Raw genomic sequence first — 18,932 nt, forward strand, 5'->3', positions numbered from 1 at the left:
ACAGGGCCTAAAACTACTCACAATATTCCAAATGTGGTCTGACCAATGCCTTACAAAGCCTCAGCTGTACATCCCCATTTGTATTTTCTAGTCCACTTATTACAAATGGACAATCCATCCAAAGCCCCAACACAGGCTATGATTGACAGCAGCGTCTATCCCAAAATCTACGACGCCCCAACACTGACAGAATCCCACACCAAAAGATGACCAAACCCCAGTCCAAATCAGCCAAAAAGATTTGATTTTCTTTAGTAATGTGTGGTACCTTACTGCAGTTTTTTGAAAGTCCAATACCATATCAATTAGCTGCAACTAAGGGGAAACCTCAAAGACTAGATCCATCAAGCATAATTTCCTTTTCATAAACTGATGTTGACCCTCCATGGTCCTATATAATTTCACCAACTCTTTAATAGATTCCAGCACGCTAATATTAGACTAAATAGTCCTTGTTTTCTGTTTTCCCTCTCCATCACTTGAACAGTGAAATAACATTTTCCATCTTCCAAACTATGGGAAATACTCTAGAAACTACAGGATGTCTCGATGCCTGCAGCCATCTTTTTCAAAGCTTTTGTATGTAGGTCATCAACTCCTGGAAATTCCTCAATGCTATTAATCTCTCCAGATTTTTGTTTTAAAAGAGGCATGATGATTTCTTTCAGCTTTTTATTCTCTTTGCACCTCTATACAAGAAGAACCAAAATGCCTGCTTAACTTGTTTCATAACTGTAAGAGACCAATATAAATTTTGGTTCATTGTTTTCTTCCTGCCCTTCAATGGATGCTTTTGCAGTTCATATACATTCTTCACCAGATTACTTTTTTTTAAAATAAAAAAATCTTGTACTTTCTTCTTCCTTAACAATTTCTTGCTCTTCCTTTGTTAAAACATGATTTTTTTGTTTCTGGAATCCTCAGCGTTATTGCTCTTTTTGATATTATTATAAATCTTAACCACTCCACTGACTCCTCGCAGTCATTCTTTCCTTATATGCTGTTGTATGACGTAGGTGATCATGGTCTTTCCATGAACACGACTGTTCTTGGCAAATTTTTCTACAGAAGTGGCTTGCCTTCACTTTCTTCTGGGCAGCGTCTTTACAAGACGGGTGACACAGCCATTATCAATACTCTTCAGAGATTGTCTGCCTGGTGTCAATGGTCGCATAACCAGGACTTGTGATATGCACCAGTTGCTCATATGACCATCCACCACCTACTCCTATGGATCACGTGATCCTGATCGGGAGCTAAGCAAGTGTCCCCGAAGGACAGAGATGTATCTGCACCTGCCATTCACTTTCTCTCATTGCCCCTACCAAAATGTAACACTTCAGGTTTTTCCAATACTAAATTTAAGTTGCTATCTATGTCTCCTTAAAATCTATCGCTATCCTCTGCATAGTTCACTGAACCTTCAAATTTTGGTCATCTCCAAATCTGAAATTGTGCTCTACAGGCACAATTCCAAGTCATTTATGCATATAGGATCATCAGGCTGATGCAACAAGAATACTTAAAAAACTCAGACAGGATGTAAGGAAAGTGAAAGATTATGAGCTAAGTAGGCGGAAAGGAAGGATTAGAGTGACTGTGGCAGAAGTTTAGATAGGTCAACATAACTTAGTGTGCTGTACTGCTAAGTAAAGCACTTATCCCAGGGCAAATCCATTGCATGCTTTCTTCAATTCACAAGGACTTTCTTTCTCCCTAGGCCTCCCGTCCCATGATCCTTTCCCTTCTCTAGCTCTTTATCCCTTTTACCAATCACCTGTCTGGCTCTCAGCTTCACCCCACCCCCTCCGGTCTTCTCCTACCATTTTGCATTTTCCCCTCCCCCCTGCTACTTTCAAATTTCTTACTATCTTTCCTTTCAGTTAGTCCTGATGAAGGGTCTTGGCCCAAAACGTCGACAGCGCTTCTCCCTAGAGATGCTGCCTGGCCTGCTGCGTTCCACCAGCAGTTTGTGTGTGTTGTCAGGACTAACTGTTTCCAGATTCTTTAAATGTTTTTATCCATGCCATTTCAGCCAGATTTATTTCATGATCTGCCATCTTCAATGGCAGGGCATCTTATCAAAAGTCTAAAATAAATTTACATTAATCAAAGCTCAAAGTAAATTTTATTATTAAAGTACATATGTCACCATATATAATCCTGAGATTCATTTTCCTGTGGGCATAATCAACAAATCTATAGTTCAGTAACTATGACAGGATCAGTGAAAAACCTTCCATTTAGGGTGTTCAGGGGACAACAAACTCTTCAAATATAAATATAAATAAATAGCGGTAAATAATAAAATGAGATGAAGAATCCTTGAAAGCAAGTCCATTGGTTTTTTGGGAACATTTCAATGATGGGACAAGTGAAGTTACCCCCTTTGGTCCAAAAGCCTGATGGTTGAGTGGTAATAACTGTTCCTCAACATGGTGGTGTGATTCCTGAGGCTCCTGTACCTTCTTCCAAATGGCAGCAGCGAGAAGAGAGCATATCCTGGATACTGGGGGTCCCTGATGATGTGCTCAATGGCTGGGAGGGTTTTACCCGTAATGGACTGTGGCAGATCCACTACTTCTTGTAGGATTTTCCATTCAAGGATATTGGCTTCTCCATACCAGGCCATGATGCAACCAGTCAATAAACTCTCCATCACACATCTATAGAAACTTGTCAAAGTTTTAGATGCCATACCAAAACTCTGCAATCTTCTTAGGAATTAAAGGAGCTGTCATGTTTTCTTTGAAATTGCATTTATGAGATGGGAAATAGGATTCCTCTCTTCCATCAGCAAGTAAAATCAAGTTAGAAAACTCAGGCTGTTTTTAAACAAATCAATGATATGGTTCTTTAATCAACCCACATTTGTCCAAGAGATTGCTAATTCTGTCCCAATTTATTTCCAGGTTTCCCCTTCATCAAGGTCACTGGATTTACCTCTATACATTCTGTTAAACAGGATGTAACATTTCCAGACCATAGCTTTTCAGAAGATAAAGCCTACAATCTTACAATTTTTCCCTTTCCTTCCTCCAGCATTCTGACTGGATGAGGTAATTTAACCACTTGAAGGGCAGCTAAACTTTCTGGTATATTTTTGTTTAAATCAATTTTTCATCCATTCAGAATCTCAACTCCTCAGATGTCATCAGCACCTTCTTCTGGGAGGGTGACTGATGTAAAAAATTAATTTCATTACACATCCATGCCCTCAATCTCCATTGGTCGCCTTGTGATTTTTTCGGTGTCTCTGATCATCTCCAACTCTTAACTCACTCTTCCTGTTCAAAGGCCTTTAGAATATTTCTGGATTAACTTTTAACTTTGTTCCAACTTTTCCTCAAGGTCTCTCTGCCTCTTATTTTTCCCACCTCCCCTCGGAGTTTTAGAAGTCAGTTGGACCAGTATATGGGTTGGAAGAGTTTAGAAAGCTATAGGCCAAAACCATACAACCATAGAACACTACAGCACAGTACAGGCCCTTCAGCCCTCCATGTTGTGCCAACCCATAAAATCCTTAAAAAAATACTAAACCCACACTACCCCATAACCCTCCATTTTTCTTTCATCCACGTGCCTGTCCAAGAGGCTCTTAAATACCCCTAATGTTTTAGCCTCCACCATCATCCCTGGCAAGTCATTCTAGGCACTCACAACCCTCTGTGTAAAAAACTTACCCCGATGTCTCCCCTAAATTTCCCTCCCTTAATTTTGTACATATGCCCTCTGGTGTTTGCTATTGGTGCCCTGGGAAACACGTACTGACTATCCACCCTATCTATGACTCTCATAATCTTGCAGACCTCTATCAAGTCCCCTCTCATTCTTCTACGCTCCAAAGAGAAAAGTCCCAGCTCTGCTAACCTTGTTTCATATAACTTGCTCTCCAAACCAGGCAACATCCTGGTAAATCTCCTCTGCACCCTCTCCATAGGTTCCACATCCTTCCTATAATGAGGTGACCAGAATTGAACACAATACTCTAAGTGCGGTCTCACCAGAGATTTGTAGAGTTGCATGGGTAAATGGGACTAGCTGGGTTGAGCTGTTCTTCTACCTTGGCAATTTTTAAGGTTCATTATTAAATTATGTATGCAGTATACAACTCTGAGATTCATCTCCTGTAAATAGCCACAAAACAAAGAAAACCATGGAAGTCATTCAAAGTAAAACATCAACCTCCCAGTGTACAAAAAAAAACAAATCTTGCAAACAGCAACACAAACATCAAACCCCCACCCCACACAAAAAAAAAACAAAATTGTTCAAATGGCAAGAATGTCAAATCCTAACCCTCCCCCAAACAAAAATAACCTAACAAATCGCATCAAACAGCAACAAGGAAGAACAGGTGAAACCACAGAAGATAAAAACATAAAACTGAAAGTCCACAGACTAATCCATAAATCGCAGAACTTTGGTAACACCCTCTATCAGCATCAAAGGAGAGAGAGAAATGCAGAGGCCTTCCCTCAGGACCAGCAAGTAAGATACCATCACACACAGACAAGTTACTTCCAAACATTTTGTCACCGTTCGAGGAGATGTCATCAGTGAGCTGTTGATTGTGGTGTGTCCTCCAAATGCTTGGCCTTTATATACTTATCAATCAGCCATTCGGATGTCATTTCAGAAACCCAGTTGTGATGTGGGGAGGAAATCTCATCACTGATTGGCTATGGGGCGAACTTTGTGCGTTGTGGTTTGGAATTTTGCCCACATCAGCTCATAAACAGAATTGAGGTCTACATGTCTGTTTATAGAATTGTTTGCGGAAAACCACACTTCTAGGAATTCTCTTGCATGTGGTTACTCGCTTGCACCATGAATTTCACCAATGCCCAGTCAAATTTGTGCCCCTCTGGATAGAGGCTAGCAAAGGTTAGTCATGCCGTTTTACAGCCAGTTGATGTTCATGGATCCTGCAGGATAGTTTTTGCCCAGTTTGGCCGAAATAATATTTGCTGCAGTCCCCACACTGGATTTTGCAGACCACATAGGCCTTGTCTAATAGCTTGGTTCGTTCCTTTGGTCTGCAATGTTGCTGTTGGCTTGTCCAACACAAGCAAAATTCCAGACTACAACACATGAAGTTCGCCACACATCCAAGAAGCGATGAGATTTCCTCCCCATATCACAACTGAGTTTCCAAAATGAAGTCCAATCAGCTGATTAGTAAGTCTATAAAGGCCAAGCATTCGAAGGACACACACCACAATCAAAAGCATACTGACGATGTCTCCTCAGATGGTGACAAAACGTTTGTAAGAAAATTGCCAAGATCAGAGAACGACTCAACCCAACCATCAACCACCTGAGCTACACATCTTCCAAATTATTTCCCAATGGGACGAGCTTTTATGGGACATCTTGGTCAGCATGGCTGAAGGACCTGTTTCTGTGCTGTATCACTACGTGACTCTAAGCTTTCTGTAATGGACCTAGTTCTCACTTGTGTTAACAAGCCAGCACTTGTCATATGATTGTTCTGTTCATCTACAGTACTGCTAATATACTGCTATCTACAGTATACTACTAATTTCTACAATTTTCTTAGCATTTTTTGTTCAAGTAGCTTGACAGTCACATCAATTACAATAGACTGACCCTTCTGAACATTGGAAAGACGGCATTTACCCATTGTGCCGCCTTTCCTACACTGGAAACCCTGCTTGTATGATCCATGGAAGACTCACCTCTTACATTGCCACTACCTCGGAAGAAGCGCCACAAGTGAGGAAGAAGGGCCTGCGTCCTGGTGAGGCTGAGACAGTGTGCTAATCGGCCACCGCTCCCCAGCATACTCCTGGGCTTACATTCAGTCCCTGGACAACAAGCTGTGTGAAGTGACGGCCAGAATCTCCTACCAGCAGGAAACAAAGGAATGCAACGTTTTGTGCTTCGTGGAGACCTGGCTGACAGAGGAGATACTGGACCATGCTATTGAACCCTCGTTCTGGGTGGATAGGTCAAAAAGCCTCACTGGGAAGAATAAAGGAGTAAGGGTATGCTTCACAGTCAACAACGCTTGTTGCGACCCCCAGAATGTGCATGCTCTCAAATCCTTTTATCCCCAGACCCGGAATACCTGGTGCTGCTGTGCAGACCCTACTGGCTGACCAGGGAGTTCACGGCTGTTAACATCATAGTGGTGTACATTCTGCTGCAGGTTGATACTGACCTGGCTCTCAAGGAACTGTGCGAGACCATCAACCCACTGGAGACTGCACACCCAGAGGCTGCCTTCATTGTCGCCAGTGACTTTAACTGAGCATCACTGACAAAAGTCTCTCCGGAGTTTTGTCAGCCCATCCAGGTGAGCACTCGTGGAGATAAGACACTTGACCACTGCTACACTTACAAAGCTCTCCTTCACCCAGAGTTTGGAAAATCAGATCACACTTCGATCCTGCTTTTGCCGACATACAGACAGAAGCTGAAACAAGAGGCGGTCATAGTTAAAACTGTCCTCTGTTGGTCTGAGCAATCGGCCACCATGCTGCAGGACTGCTTCAATGACATGGACAAGAATGTCTTGCATTATGAGGATGTCTCCGAGTTCATTGATGGAGTCACGTGCTTCATCCGGAAGTGCATCGACAATGTTGTCCCCCAGAAGTTGGTCAGGGTCTTCCCGAACCAGAAACCCTGGATCAATAGTTCTGTGCGAGCAGCACTTACCGCACAACATAGGGCTTACGTTGCCGGCAATCAGCTGGAGCTAAAGAAATGCAGCTACAATCTGTGCAAAGCTATCAAGGCTGCAAAACAACAATACAGGGACAAGATTAAGTCAAGATTCACAACGAATAGCACAAGTGACTTGTAGCGAGATGTGCAAACCATCATTGACTTCGAAGCCAAATGTTGTGGTGCCGCCAACATCGCAGCCTCTCTCCCGGATGAGCTAAATTGCTTTGACGCTCAGTTCGATGTCACTGACTCTGAGCCTCCGAGGAAAGCCACGACTACAACCTGCAACCTGATCATCTCTGAGGCTCAGGTATGGAGATGTCTCCAACAGTAGACAGTTACAAGGTACAACTGGCAGGTGTGTTTACAAACACTTTTAATCTCTCCCTCTCCCAGTGTAGAGTGCCCTCCTGCTTCAAATTATCCATCATTGTCCCTATACCAAAAAAGACCAAGGTAACGTGCCTGAACAACTGGCGTCCTGTCGCACTCAGCTCAATAATAAGCAAATACTTTGAGAGGCTGGTCAAGGACTACATCTGCAGCATGCTACCACCCAAACTGGACCCCTATAATTTGCCTACCAACACAACCAATCAACAGACAACACAATAGCCACTGCTCTACATACTGTCCTTATACATCTGGAGAAGAAGGATGCTTATGTGAGAATGTTGTTCTTCGACTACAGTTCAGCATTCAACACCATAATTCCATCCAGGCTTGACAGGAAGCTCAGAGACCTCGGCCTTCACCCTGCCTTGTGTAGCTGGATCCTGGACTTCCTGTCAGATTGCTGGCAGGTGGTAAGAGTGGGCTCCCTCACCTCCTCTGATTCTCAATACAGGAGCCCCTCAGGGTGTATTGTCCCCTCTTTCACTCCCTGTATACTCATGTCTGTGTTGCCACCCATAGCTCTAATCTGCTAATTAAATTTGCCAACTGGCTTAATCTCAAACGACGAGGTGGCCTACTCATCTGTCTGACACAATGGTGTCAAGAAAACAATCTCTCCTCAATGTGGCAAAAACAAAAGAGCTGGTTGTGGATTACAGGAGAAATGGAGACAGGCTAACCCCTATTGACATCAATGGATCTGGGGTTGAGAGGGTAAACAGCTTTAAGTTCCTCAGTATCCACATCACCGAGGACCTCACGTGGTCTGTACACACCAGCTGTGTGGTGAAAAAGGCACAACAGCTCCTCTTTCACCTCAGACAGTTAAGGAAGTTTGGCATGGGCCCCTAATCCCCAAGAACTTTGTACAGGGGCACAATTGAGAGCATCCTGACTGGTATGGGAACTGTACCTCCCTCAATCACAGGATTCTTTAAAGAGTGGTGCAGACAACCCAGCACACCTGTAGTTGTGAACTTTCCATGATTCAGGACATTTACAAAGACAGGTGTGTAAAAAGGGCCCGAAGGATCATTGGAGACCTGATTCACCCCAACCGCAAACTATTCCAGCTTCTACCATCCAGGAAACGGTACCACAGCATAAAAACCAAGACCAACAGGCTCCGGGACAGTTTCTTCCACCAGGCCATCAGACTGATTAACTCACACTGATTTGAGTGTATTTTTATGTACATTGACTGTTCTATTTATTATAAATTATAAAATACTATGATTGCGCATTTAGATAGAGAGGTAAGGTAAAGATTTTTACTTCTCATGTATGCAAAAGATGTAAGAAATAAAGTCAATTCAATTTTACTGTCTTTAGTAAACCAAGGAATTTAACTTTTAATTTTCCCTTACAAGACTATCACCGAATCAAATTCACCTTAAGAACTATTATTTAATTACAGTTCTGATGATGAGATTTGATTCCAATTCATCAAACCCGAGACTAGTCCTTTCCTGTCTACTTTGTCATTGACGATGAAAATGATACTGAATGGTGCCAAGAATATTGCCTCTTTCTATCTACATTAATAACCAACACTTGGGCATGCTAGTTGTAATTTCTAAATCTGCAGATGAGACACAACGTGGCAGTACTGTGAACTGCAAAGAGGACAGCGATTAGAGCCTACAATCAGACTGACTGAATACAGCAGAAGATGTTTAACTCAAAGGCAAGTTTATGCATTACTTATTCAGAGATACAGCATGGTAACTGGCCCTTCCAACTCAAAAGCCCAATCACACCCATGTGACCAATTAATCTACTAACATGTACATCTTTGGTCTCTGGGAAGAAACAGGAGCACCCAGAAGAAACCCACATAGTCACGGAGAGAAATACAGACTCCTTACCAACAGCAGCAGAATTGAACAAGGATACCTGCTTCACGATCCACTTGCTCACTGCGGTTTCAAGCATACAGGCTTGGAGATGCCAGAAATGGCCAGGAGTGAAAATAAAACAATTTCACTACTTCAGCAAGTTAGAAACTACAAAGAATTTGAAGGTAACAACAATTATCTTGAAAGTTACAAGGAAAATGAAGTTTTGGAGGATGCAGTCATCTAAAGCATTGTATGAAGGCAGTCTGCACTAGGTGTCTGCGCTGACTTTGTGCATTTACAATCAATTACAGGGTGGCAGGGTGGACATGCATCTTTAGCAAAGGATGTGTAAAGTGCCCCTTTCCTCCACTAGCCTTCAGGACACCCTTGGAAAAGGTATCGCACCTGCTTAGCCCATCTCCCCACCAACCCCCACTCCCCTCCACTGATCAGGGTCACATGAAATCATATGAGCAGGTGGTGGATGGTCGTATGAGCAGCCGGTACATATCACAAGACCTGGTTATGCAACCACTGACATCAATCTCTGAAGAGTATTGATAGAAGCATTTATCTTGTAAAGACACTGCCCAGAAGAAGGCAATGGCAAACCACTTCTGTAGAAATATTTGCCAAGAACAATCATGGTCATGGAAAGACCATGATCACCCACTTCATACAACATGGCATACAATGAACAAACCATCGATTAAAAGAACATGGCAGAGTACACCACATGAATTTCTCTGTGAATAACTATTAGGAACAAATACATATTTATAATACTGTAGTAGTATTGACAGTGTTCTAATTTCATTTAAATACATAATTTGTAACTCAGCTTTTCTTTAATTTTTTTAACCACTTCCACAAAATCTCAGATAAATGAGACAGCCACTTAATTGGGCCAAGATATATTGGTCATGATGTGTCCTAATTAATCCGAATTCACTATATATCACAGTTATAGGTAATACAGCACAGAAGGGAGGATGTGAAAGCTTTTGAAGATCCAGAAACAATTTACAAGAATGATTCCAGGGGCTGTTTTTTTTGAAGAGTATGTCGAGGGGTAATTTGACAGAAGTACATAAAATTAAAAAAGAGGTGAAAAGAGCGTGTGGTGGGAGTCTGTTCACAATAATGGAGACAAAAAGAAGGAAGAGCAAAACGCCTCTTTACCCCCCACGAGTGAAATCTCGAACACACATGACAGATGCGGTGGAAGCAGATTCCATTGTGGCCTTCAAGGAAGACCTTAAGATTTTGGAGCAGAATTAAGCCATTTGGCCCATCGTGTCCATTTCATCATGGCTAATCCACTTTCCCCCTCAGCTCCAATCTCCTGCTTTCTCCCGGCATCTCTTCCTGCCCTGACCAATCAACCTCTATCTTAGATATACCAAATGGCTTGGTCTCCACAGCTGCCTGTGGCAACGAATTCCACAGATTCACCACTCTCTGGCTTAAGAAATCCTCCACATCTCCGTCCTAAATGAACATCCCTCTATTCTGAGAGCTGTGTCCTCTGGTCTTCGATTCACTCACAATAGGAAACATTCTTTCCAAATACACTCCATCGAGGCCTTCTTTAGTATCCAGGACATCTTCAAGGAACAATGCCTCAAAAAAGGTGGCATCCATCGTTAAGGAATTACTGTAACTAGCGGATATTTATCTATTATGTATTGTATTGCATTGCACCGCTGCCGCAAAGACAACACATTTCACGACATATGCCGGCAATATTAAAACTGATCCTGGATTCGTTGCCGAAAGCTCCTTGAATTAATCGGCATCAAACCCATTAACTCCACAACACCACGTCCACAAGGTACCACTTGCAAAGAGAGATTGGCCAAACTTGAATCAGAGAATCGCCAGGAGATTTGGACGTTGCATTCCGCATTTCTCGTCTATATTAGAATTTAACGCCATTGGAAGTTGGGAAGCAGGGCTGACTCCTGACCTGGCAGATGCATACCTGTTTGCAGCCTCGGCGCTCGGGCCCCCGGAATTATCTCGCCGAGCTGCTGGTTTTGGTGCCGTGTCGTCCGGCAGCTCCTTGACCGTTCGCACGGACTCCGAATCGGAGTCCTCCATGGTGTCACCTACTGCACCCTCTTCCCCGAACTGACCTCTGGAGCCATGGAGGAATGAGCAGGGAGAGTTGACCGAGCAATGCTTGCAGAAAGCCGCTCGATATGGGAGCGAGGAAATGCTAAAATTGGCGCCGGTCACCGACCTCCACACACACCGCCAGGGCCCGAAAAGGGCGGGACCACATAGCAACACCACGCCCCCTCCCTCCACACTCATAGGCCAGGCCGTACCCCGCTCTTACGATTCATAGGAGGATCTGGCCGCTGAGTGGTCGGACAGCCTGTCAATCAGCAACAGATGGGCCGTCGGTCTCCACACACCGACCAGGGCCCGGACCGGAGAGCCAAACCACGCCCCCACTCCACACTCATAGGCCAGGCTGAGACTTACCCGTTCGTCTTCAGCGGTGAGTGGTTGTACGGCCTGTCAATCCCGTGCAGGTTGGCCAGTTGGATTTGGACCTGGCACGAATGGAAATCCGCAGGATCTGAAGAAGCCGGATTCTGTCCAACTTCCCAGGGAAGTAAACACCTCAGAAGGAATGGTTTATAATGGATAGCTTTATAAACCAGTTTGCATTTTATGCTGAGGGCTGCAGCGAAGCTTCCTCCCACCCGCACTCCCCGAGCGCCAATCGGGAACGGACGTTGCAGCCGTTTACTTTCAAGCACCTCGAACCGCCAACAGCAAAACAAACTCTGCGCGAAGTGATTGGCTGTCTGCTCCAGCTTCGCGCGACGTGATTGGCTGACTGGGCTGGTATTAGCGAGACATCATTGGCTGTCTCGGGTGGGCTTCGCGAGACATTATTGGCTGTCTGTGCTGGATTCTGCACATGCGCGGACACCTGCTCTCAGGCCTGTGTCCTCTCTAGGGGCGCTGGGTCGATCCTCGGCACTCGAGTTCGTCGGGCATTGGGTCAAGCGCCCCTTCCACTGTCCAACTTTCAGAGCTCACAAAGGCTGGAGTGAGGTAGTGAGGGGACTGGCTATCTGAAGTACACTCTTGCCTATTCCCAATGTCAACTCCAGGGCTGAGGTAAGCTGAAACACCGGACGGTGTCCAGAGTCACACCGCCCACCCCTTTGTGCTCTTAATCCTGGAAGAAGGAATCACCAGGTAGATAATTTCAGGCTGTGTAACGAGGAATCAGAATCAGGTTTATTATCACCGGCTAATGTGAAATTTCATGTCTTTGCTGCAGCAGTTCATTGCAGTACATAATCATAAAAAACATGAATTATAGTAAATATTGTATATATGTATTGAAAAGTTAAGTAGTGCAAAAGGGGAAAAACGAAGTTTTGAGGTAGTGTTCATGCGTTCAATGTACATTCAGAAATCTGATGGCAGAGGGGAAGAAGCTGTTCCTGAATCGTTGAGTGTGTATCTTCAGGCTCCTGTGACTCCTCCCTGATGATAGCAAGATAAGTCCTTAATGATGGACACTGCCTTTTTAAGGCCTCGCGCCTTGAAAATGTCATGAATAATACGGCAGCCACGATGGAGCTGACTAATTTTACATATCTCTGCTGCCTATTCAGATCCTGTGCAGTAGCCCACCCCCATCCCCCATACCAGATGGTGATGCAGCCAGTTAGTATGCCATCCACAGTAAATCTATAGAAATGTGGATGTCTTTGGTGACATACCAAGTCTCCTCAAACTCCTAATGAAATATAGCCACTATCGTGCCTTCTTTGTAGCTGAAACAATATGTTGGGCTCAGCATTGACACTAAGGAGCAACCAGTGAAGTTGAACAATCTTTCCATTTCTGATCCCTCTATGAGAATTGGTGTGTTTCCTCGTCTTACCCGATCTGAAGTCCACAATCAGTTCTTTAGTCTTACTGATATTGAGTGCATGGTTATTGATATGACGCCACTCAACTAGCAGATATATCTTGCTCCTGTGAGCCCTCTTATACAGGAATGAAATGAAGGAATAATTTTAGTTAACAACGGGGACAACTATCAGAAAAATCCTTTGGAAACATTGTCTATGAATCGTAATAAGAAACAGACACAGCCACCTTTGGTAAAGAATTCCACAGATTCACCACTCTCTGGCTAAAGAAATTCCTCCTCAACTCCATTCGAAAAGGACACCCTCTATTCTGAAGCTGTGTCCCACCATAGGAAACATACTCTTCACATCCACTCTATCAAGACCTTTCACCATTCAACACACGCAAAATGCTGAAGGAACTCAGCAGGCCATTCAGCATCTATGGAAAAAAGGTACAGTCGATGTTTCAGGCTGAGACCCTTTGGCAGGACTGGAGAGAAAAGGATGAGTAGATTTAAAAGGTGGGGGAGGGGAGAGAGAAACACAAGGTGATAGGTGAAACCAGGAGGGGAAGGGATGAAGTAAAGAGCTGGGGTTGATTGGTGAAAGAGATACAGGGCTGGAAAAAGGGGTGTCTGAGAGAAGAGGACAGAAGGCCATAGAAGAAAGAAAAGGGGAGAAAAACACCAGAGGGAGGAGATGAGGAATGGTGAAGTGGGGGGGGTCATTACTGGAAGTTCAAGAAATCAATGTTCATGCTATCAGGTTAGAGGCTAACCAGACAAAGTATAAGGTGTTGTTCCTCCAACCTGAGTGTGGCCTCATCGCGACAGTAGAGGAGCCCATGGATTGACATATGGGAATAGGACGTGGAATTAAAATGAGTGGCCACTGGGAGATCCGGCTTCTGGTGGACAGAGTATAGGTGCTCGGCGAAGTGGTCTCCCAATCTAAGTCAGGTCTCACAGGAGGCCACACCGGGAGCACCAGACACAGTATGTGACCCCAACAGACTCACAGGTGAAGTGTCGCCTCACCTAGAAGGACTGTTTGGGGACCTGAATGGTAGTGAAGGAGGAGGTGTAAGGGCAGGTGTAGCACTTGTTCCACTGCAAGGATAAGTGCCAGGAGGGAGATCAGTACAGAGAGACAAATTGACAAGGGAGTCGCATAGGGAGCGATCCCTGTGGAAAGCAGAAAGTTTGGGGGAGGAGGGTGCGATCTTGTTGGAGATGGTGGAAGTTTTGAGAATTATGAGCTGGACGCGAAGGCTGTTGGGATGGTAGGTGAGGACAAGAAGAACCCTGTCCCTGGTTGGGTGGCGGGAGGGCAGGGTGAGAGCAGGCATGCATGAAATGGAGGAGGGCAGCATTGATGGTGGAGGAAGGGAAGCCCCTTTAATTAAAAAAGGAGGACAACTCCTTTGTTCTAAAGCAAAAGGCCTCATCCTGAGAGCAGATGCAGCGTAGACGGAGGAATTGAGAGAAAGGGATAGCGTATTTACAAGTAACAGGGTGGGAAGAGGTATAGTCCAGGTAGCTGTGAGTCCATTGGTTTACAATAGACATCAGTAGATAAGCTGTCTCCAAAGATAGAGACAGTGAGATCAAGAAAGGGGAGGAAGGTGTCAGAAATGGACAAGGTAAATTTGAGGACAGAGTGGAAGTTAGAGGCAAAGTTGATTGAAGTCAGCGAGGTCCGCATGGGTGCAGGAAGCAGCACCAATGCAGTTGTCAATGTGGCGTATGAAAAGTGGGATCGGATACCGGTGTAGGCCCGGAACATAGACTGTTCCACGTAGTCAACAGAAAGGCAGGCATAGATGGAACCCATGCAAGTGCCCATGCCCAAATACACCTTTTATTTGAAGGGTTCAATAGGTTTCAATGAAGTCACCCCTCATTCTTCTGAATTCCAGTGAAAACAGGCCCAGAGCCATCAAACACTCTTCATAAGACAAGCCATTCAATCCTGGAACCATTATTGTGAACTTCTTTTGAACTCTCTCCAGTTTCAGCACATCCTTTCAGCATCTTTTCAGCAAACTGCTCACAATACTCCAAGTGAGGCCTCTCCAGTGCTTTATAAAGTCTAACATTACATCCTTGCTTTTACATTCTCATCTTCTTGAAATGAATGCTAACATTGCATTTGCTTTCTTCACCACAGACTCAACCTATAAAGTAACTTAGGGATTCCTGCACGACTCCCGAGTCCTTTTGTGCCTCCATTTTTTGTATTTTCTCTCCATTAGAAAACAGTTAACCCTTTAATTTCTTCTACTAAAATGCATGACTACACTTTCTGACACTGTATTCCATCTGCTATTTCTTTGCCCATTCTAATTTGTCTCAGTCCTTCTGTAGCCCCTCCACCTATCTTGAAAACCTTCACCGCACGTGGTTATAAAAAGCCGTGGATGACAACAGAGGTGCGTTCGCTACTGAAGGCCCGTGACACAGCCTACAGATCGGGGGGCAGGAGTACACTTCGCTCAGCCAGGTCTGCGCTTTCACTAGTGTTACGTAACCCCGTAACCAGGTAATTTACCAGCAAAGATAGATGGATCAGCTGAGTCGGATGCTACTATTTTCAAACGTTTTATTCAACAAGGGCACAAACGTATGGTTAATACAAAACATTCAGATCATATACATCGTCAAAACTCAATCTGAAAACACCGGTGTAACCATAATCAATCAGAAATAAGCTCTACAGTTGTCTAGGGGTAATACTGAGTCCAATTGAAATATAAAGAGTCACTCAGAAGTTTGCAGGCTTTTCCCTTTTGGGAACTGCTGGGGTTTTCACGTTGTAGAGAGAGAGAGAGAGAGATGATTTAGAAAAGATAAACACTTGCCCGTCGTCTTGGCAGAGCAAATCCTTGGAATCAGGGGAGCAGACTTCCCCGTTGTTAGTTAAAAGCAGTCTTTCGTTGGCTCTGGCCACAGATTCAAATTCGGAATCTAACGCACGTGGCTTCCTTCAAAATGGCGTCCCGCTCCCACGGGAATCGATATCGTGCTTCCTTGGTGTCTCCTGGGTGCGTCTGAGGGTTCCCCCCCCCCCCCCTCAGACCCTCCCTTATACTTCTTCACGGGATCGCAGGTGTCAATCAAGTTGCAGGTAATGCGATCTCTCTCTCAACCAGCCCACTTTGCCCGAGGGCTTTTCACGTGGTCTCCATGAGACAATAGTCAATGTCACCTTTATTCTGCTTCTTGGGAGAACGTGGTCTCTCTCTCTCTCGCTCCCATTTTCCTGTGTCTATTCAGCACGTCTCTTCCTCTTTTGGGTCAGTTGACCCCCCCTTGACTAGGGTTCTTGCGATTCTCACAAAGGAGGGGGCCAAGGGCATAACACCTCCCCCCATAACGGGTTTTTAACCAGCAGTTAAAAACAGGTTGGTACAGGATTTTTTTTTTGAATCCACATACTACACAAGCTTTTCTCTTCACAGAGTACTACTGTTATACATTCAAGTCAGTATCTAAACAGGTAACAAGTACAGTGCCCCTTTTCTTTAATACCTTAACCTCACGTGCCATACTAACGCCTGGTAGCATCAAACTTCAGCTCAATAACCACCTTATTTATTTGCTTTCTTCAGCAACATAACTAAGGAGGTGTGATCTTAGCTTACATACATCTACAAAGGTTCATGCAAAATACTAATTTTTATGTTACTTTCAAACTTAACAGTCAAGCTTCCATGGGTGTTGTCTTTATTATTCACATACTTTGTCAAAATCCCTTAAAACCGGCTTCTGCTTCTAGCTGCTTTAGTTTGAACACATGCTCTCTTTCCGCAGCCTTTTCCCTCGCAGCTCTTTCCGCAGCCTTCTCAGCTGCTTCTACTTCTAGCTGCTTTACTTTAAGCTCATGGGCCAGCCTTGCTTTCTCCAACTCTGCCTGATCTGTCCCACTCGCTAATCTCCTTTCGGGAATATTTTCCAAATCCTCAGCTGCAAACACCTTCTTCCCAACGTAATGCTGTTGTATGACCCTTCGCACTTCCTGCTTTTTCATTGCTGGCTTCACCGCTGTGAGGTCTAACGCCTGCGCCAAATTTACTAAGTCTGATTTTGTAGCCTTCTCTAGCGCCTCTACCGTCGGGTTTCTCATAAATTCACCCACATCCATCTTTGCTGGTTTCCCGTCTGGCTACCTGCGTAACCAGATTTAAGTTTGGACTTACAGCCCGATTCACTGACCCTCCCGTTTGGTTTCAAATCCGGGACGAGAACCCCACTTGTTACGTAACCCCGTAACCAGGTAACTTACCAGCAAAGATAGATGGATCAGCTGAGTCGGATGCTACTATTTTCAAACGTTTTATTCAAAAAGGGCACAAACGTAAGGTTAATACAAAACATTCAGATCATATACATCGTCAAAACTCAATCTAAAACACCGGTGTAACCATAATCAATCAGAAATAAGCTCTATAGTTGTCTAGGGGTAATACTGAGTCCAATTGAAATATAAAGAGTCACTCAGAAGTTTGCAGGCTTTTCCCTTGTGGGAACCGCTGGGGTTTTCACGTTGGAGAGAGAGAGATGGTTTAGAAAAGATAAACACTTGCCCATTGTCTTTGCAGAGCAAATCCTTGGAATCAGGGAGGCAGGCTTCCCCGTTGTTAGTTAAAAGCAGTCTTTCGTTGGTTCTAGCCACAGATTCAACATTTGGAATCTAACGCACGTGGCTTCCTTCAAAATGGCTTCCCGCTCCCACGGGAATCGGTATCGTGCTTCCTTGGTGTCTCCTGGGTGCGTCTGAGGGTTCCCCCCCCCCCCCCTCAGACCCTCCCTTATACTTCTTCACGGGATCGCAGGTGTCAATCATGTTGCAGGTAATGCGATCTCTCTCTCAACCAGCCCACTTTGCCCGAGGGCTTTTCACGTGGTCTCCATGAGACAATAGTCAATGTCACCTTTATTCTGCTTCTTGGGAGAATGTGGTCTCTCTCTCTCTCTCTCTCCCATTTTCCTGTGTCTATTCAGCACGTCTCTTCCTCTTTTGGGTCAGTTGACCCCCCCTTGACTAGGGTTCTTGCGATTCTCACAAAGGAGGGGGCCAAGGGCATAACACTAGGGATCAGGAAAGCGAAAAAGGCCTACGCGGGCAAAATACACAGACACTTCTGTGACACAGGTGACACCAGACGGATGTGGCAGGGAATTAAAGCTCTGACAGACTACAAGATCAGGCAGAAAACTGATGACAGCAACGCCTCTCGTCCTAACAGGTTTAACAAATTCTTGCACGCTTTGAAGCATCAAACACTACAGCAAGAGAGAGAGTCAGTCCCTTCTTACCATCTGACCAGCCAGCTCCAATCATTGATTCAGAGCAAACACGGAGGACCCTTGCCAGGGTTAACCCATGAAAAGCGGGAGGTCCAGACAACATCCCTGGACGTGTGCTCAAGGAATGTGCTGATGTATTAGCAGATGTCCTGACAGACATTTTCAACATCTCCCTTAGTCAAGCCATTGTCCCCAGATGCTTCAAAACCTCCACAATCATCCCTGTAGCAAAGAAATCAGTTGTAGCCTGTCTGAATGATTACCGTCCCGTTGCCCTGACCCCCATAGTGATGAAATGTTTTAAATGGCTTGTCAAGCCTCATCATAGCCAGCCTCCCCTCATCGCTGGATCATCTACAGTTTGCTTATCGTCCAAATCGCTCTACGGAGGACGCAATATCCACCACACTGCACACAGTTCTCTCTCACTTGGACAACAAAAACACTTATACCAGAATCCTGTACATTGATTTCAGTTCAGTGTTCAATACCATCATCCCGCAGAGACTAGTGGAGAAACTGTCGCTGCTTGGCCTTAACACTGCCATGTGTCGCTGGATGTGTCCAGCTGCCATGTGTCTGGATTTCTTGACAGAGAGACCACAGTCAGTCCGTGTTGGCAGGATCATCTCTGACTCCATCACACAGAGCACTGGATCCCCACAAGGCTGTGTGCTTAGCCCATTGCTGTTTACACTGCTAACACATGACTGTGCAGCCAGATTCAAGGAGAACCTGATAAATAAATTTGCTGATGATACCACAGTGGTGGGGCTCATCAGCAAAAATGATGA

General features: G+C 44.7%; 2 protein-coding genes across 5 annotated transcripts in view; one reads left to right on the plus strand and one right to left on the minus strand.

Moving 5' to 3' along the window:
- The window catches only part of LOC140730921 (M-phase phosphoprotein 9), a 115,291-nt gene extending 104,095 nt beyond the window's left edge, over positions 1-11,196 (minus strand). For all 3 annotated transcript variants that reach the window (XR_012099700.1, XM_073051996.1, XM_073051995.1), the window contains exon 1: positions 10,921-11,196. Coding sequence is in view for 2 of the 3 variants with exons in the window: in XM_073051996.1 (XP_072908097.1) it covers positions 10,921-11,039 (119 nt within the window). In the remaining variant the exon portion in view is untranslated. The remainder of the gene's footprint in view (positions 1-10,920) is intronic.
- Positions 11,197-11,510: 314 nt separating this feature from the next.
- The window catches only part of mtrfr (mitochondrial translation release factor in rescue), a 43,480-nt gene continuing 36,058 nt past the window's right edge, over positions 11,511-18,932 (plus strand). Inside the window, exon 1 of one of the 2 annotated variants that reach the window (XM_073051998.1) lies at positions 11,511-12,077. The gene's annotated coding sequence lies outside the window, so the exon portion shown is untranslated. The remainder of the gene's footprint in view (positions 12,078-18,932) is intronic. The other variant, XM_073051999.1, reaches the window with a different exon arrangement.

Source organism: Hemitrygon akajei, chromosome 7, assembly GCF_048418815.1.
Source record: "Hemitrygon akajei chromosome 7, sHemAka1.3, whole genome shotgun sequence".
In the NCBI taxonomy this organism is placed as follows: Eukaryota; Metazoa; Chordata; class Chondrichthyes; order Myliobatiformes; family Dasyatidae; genus Hemitrygon; species Hemitrygon akajei.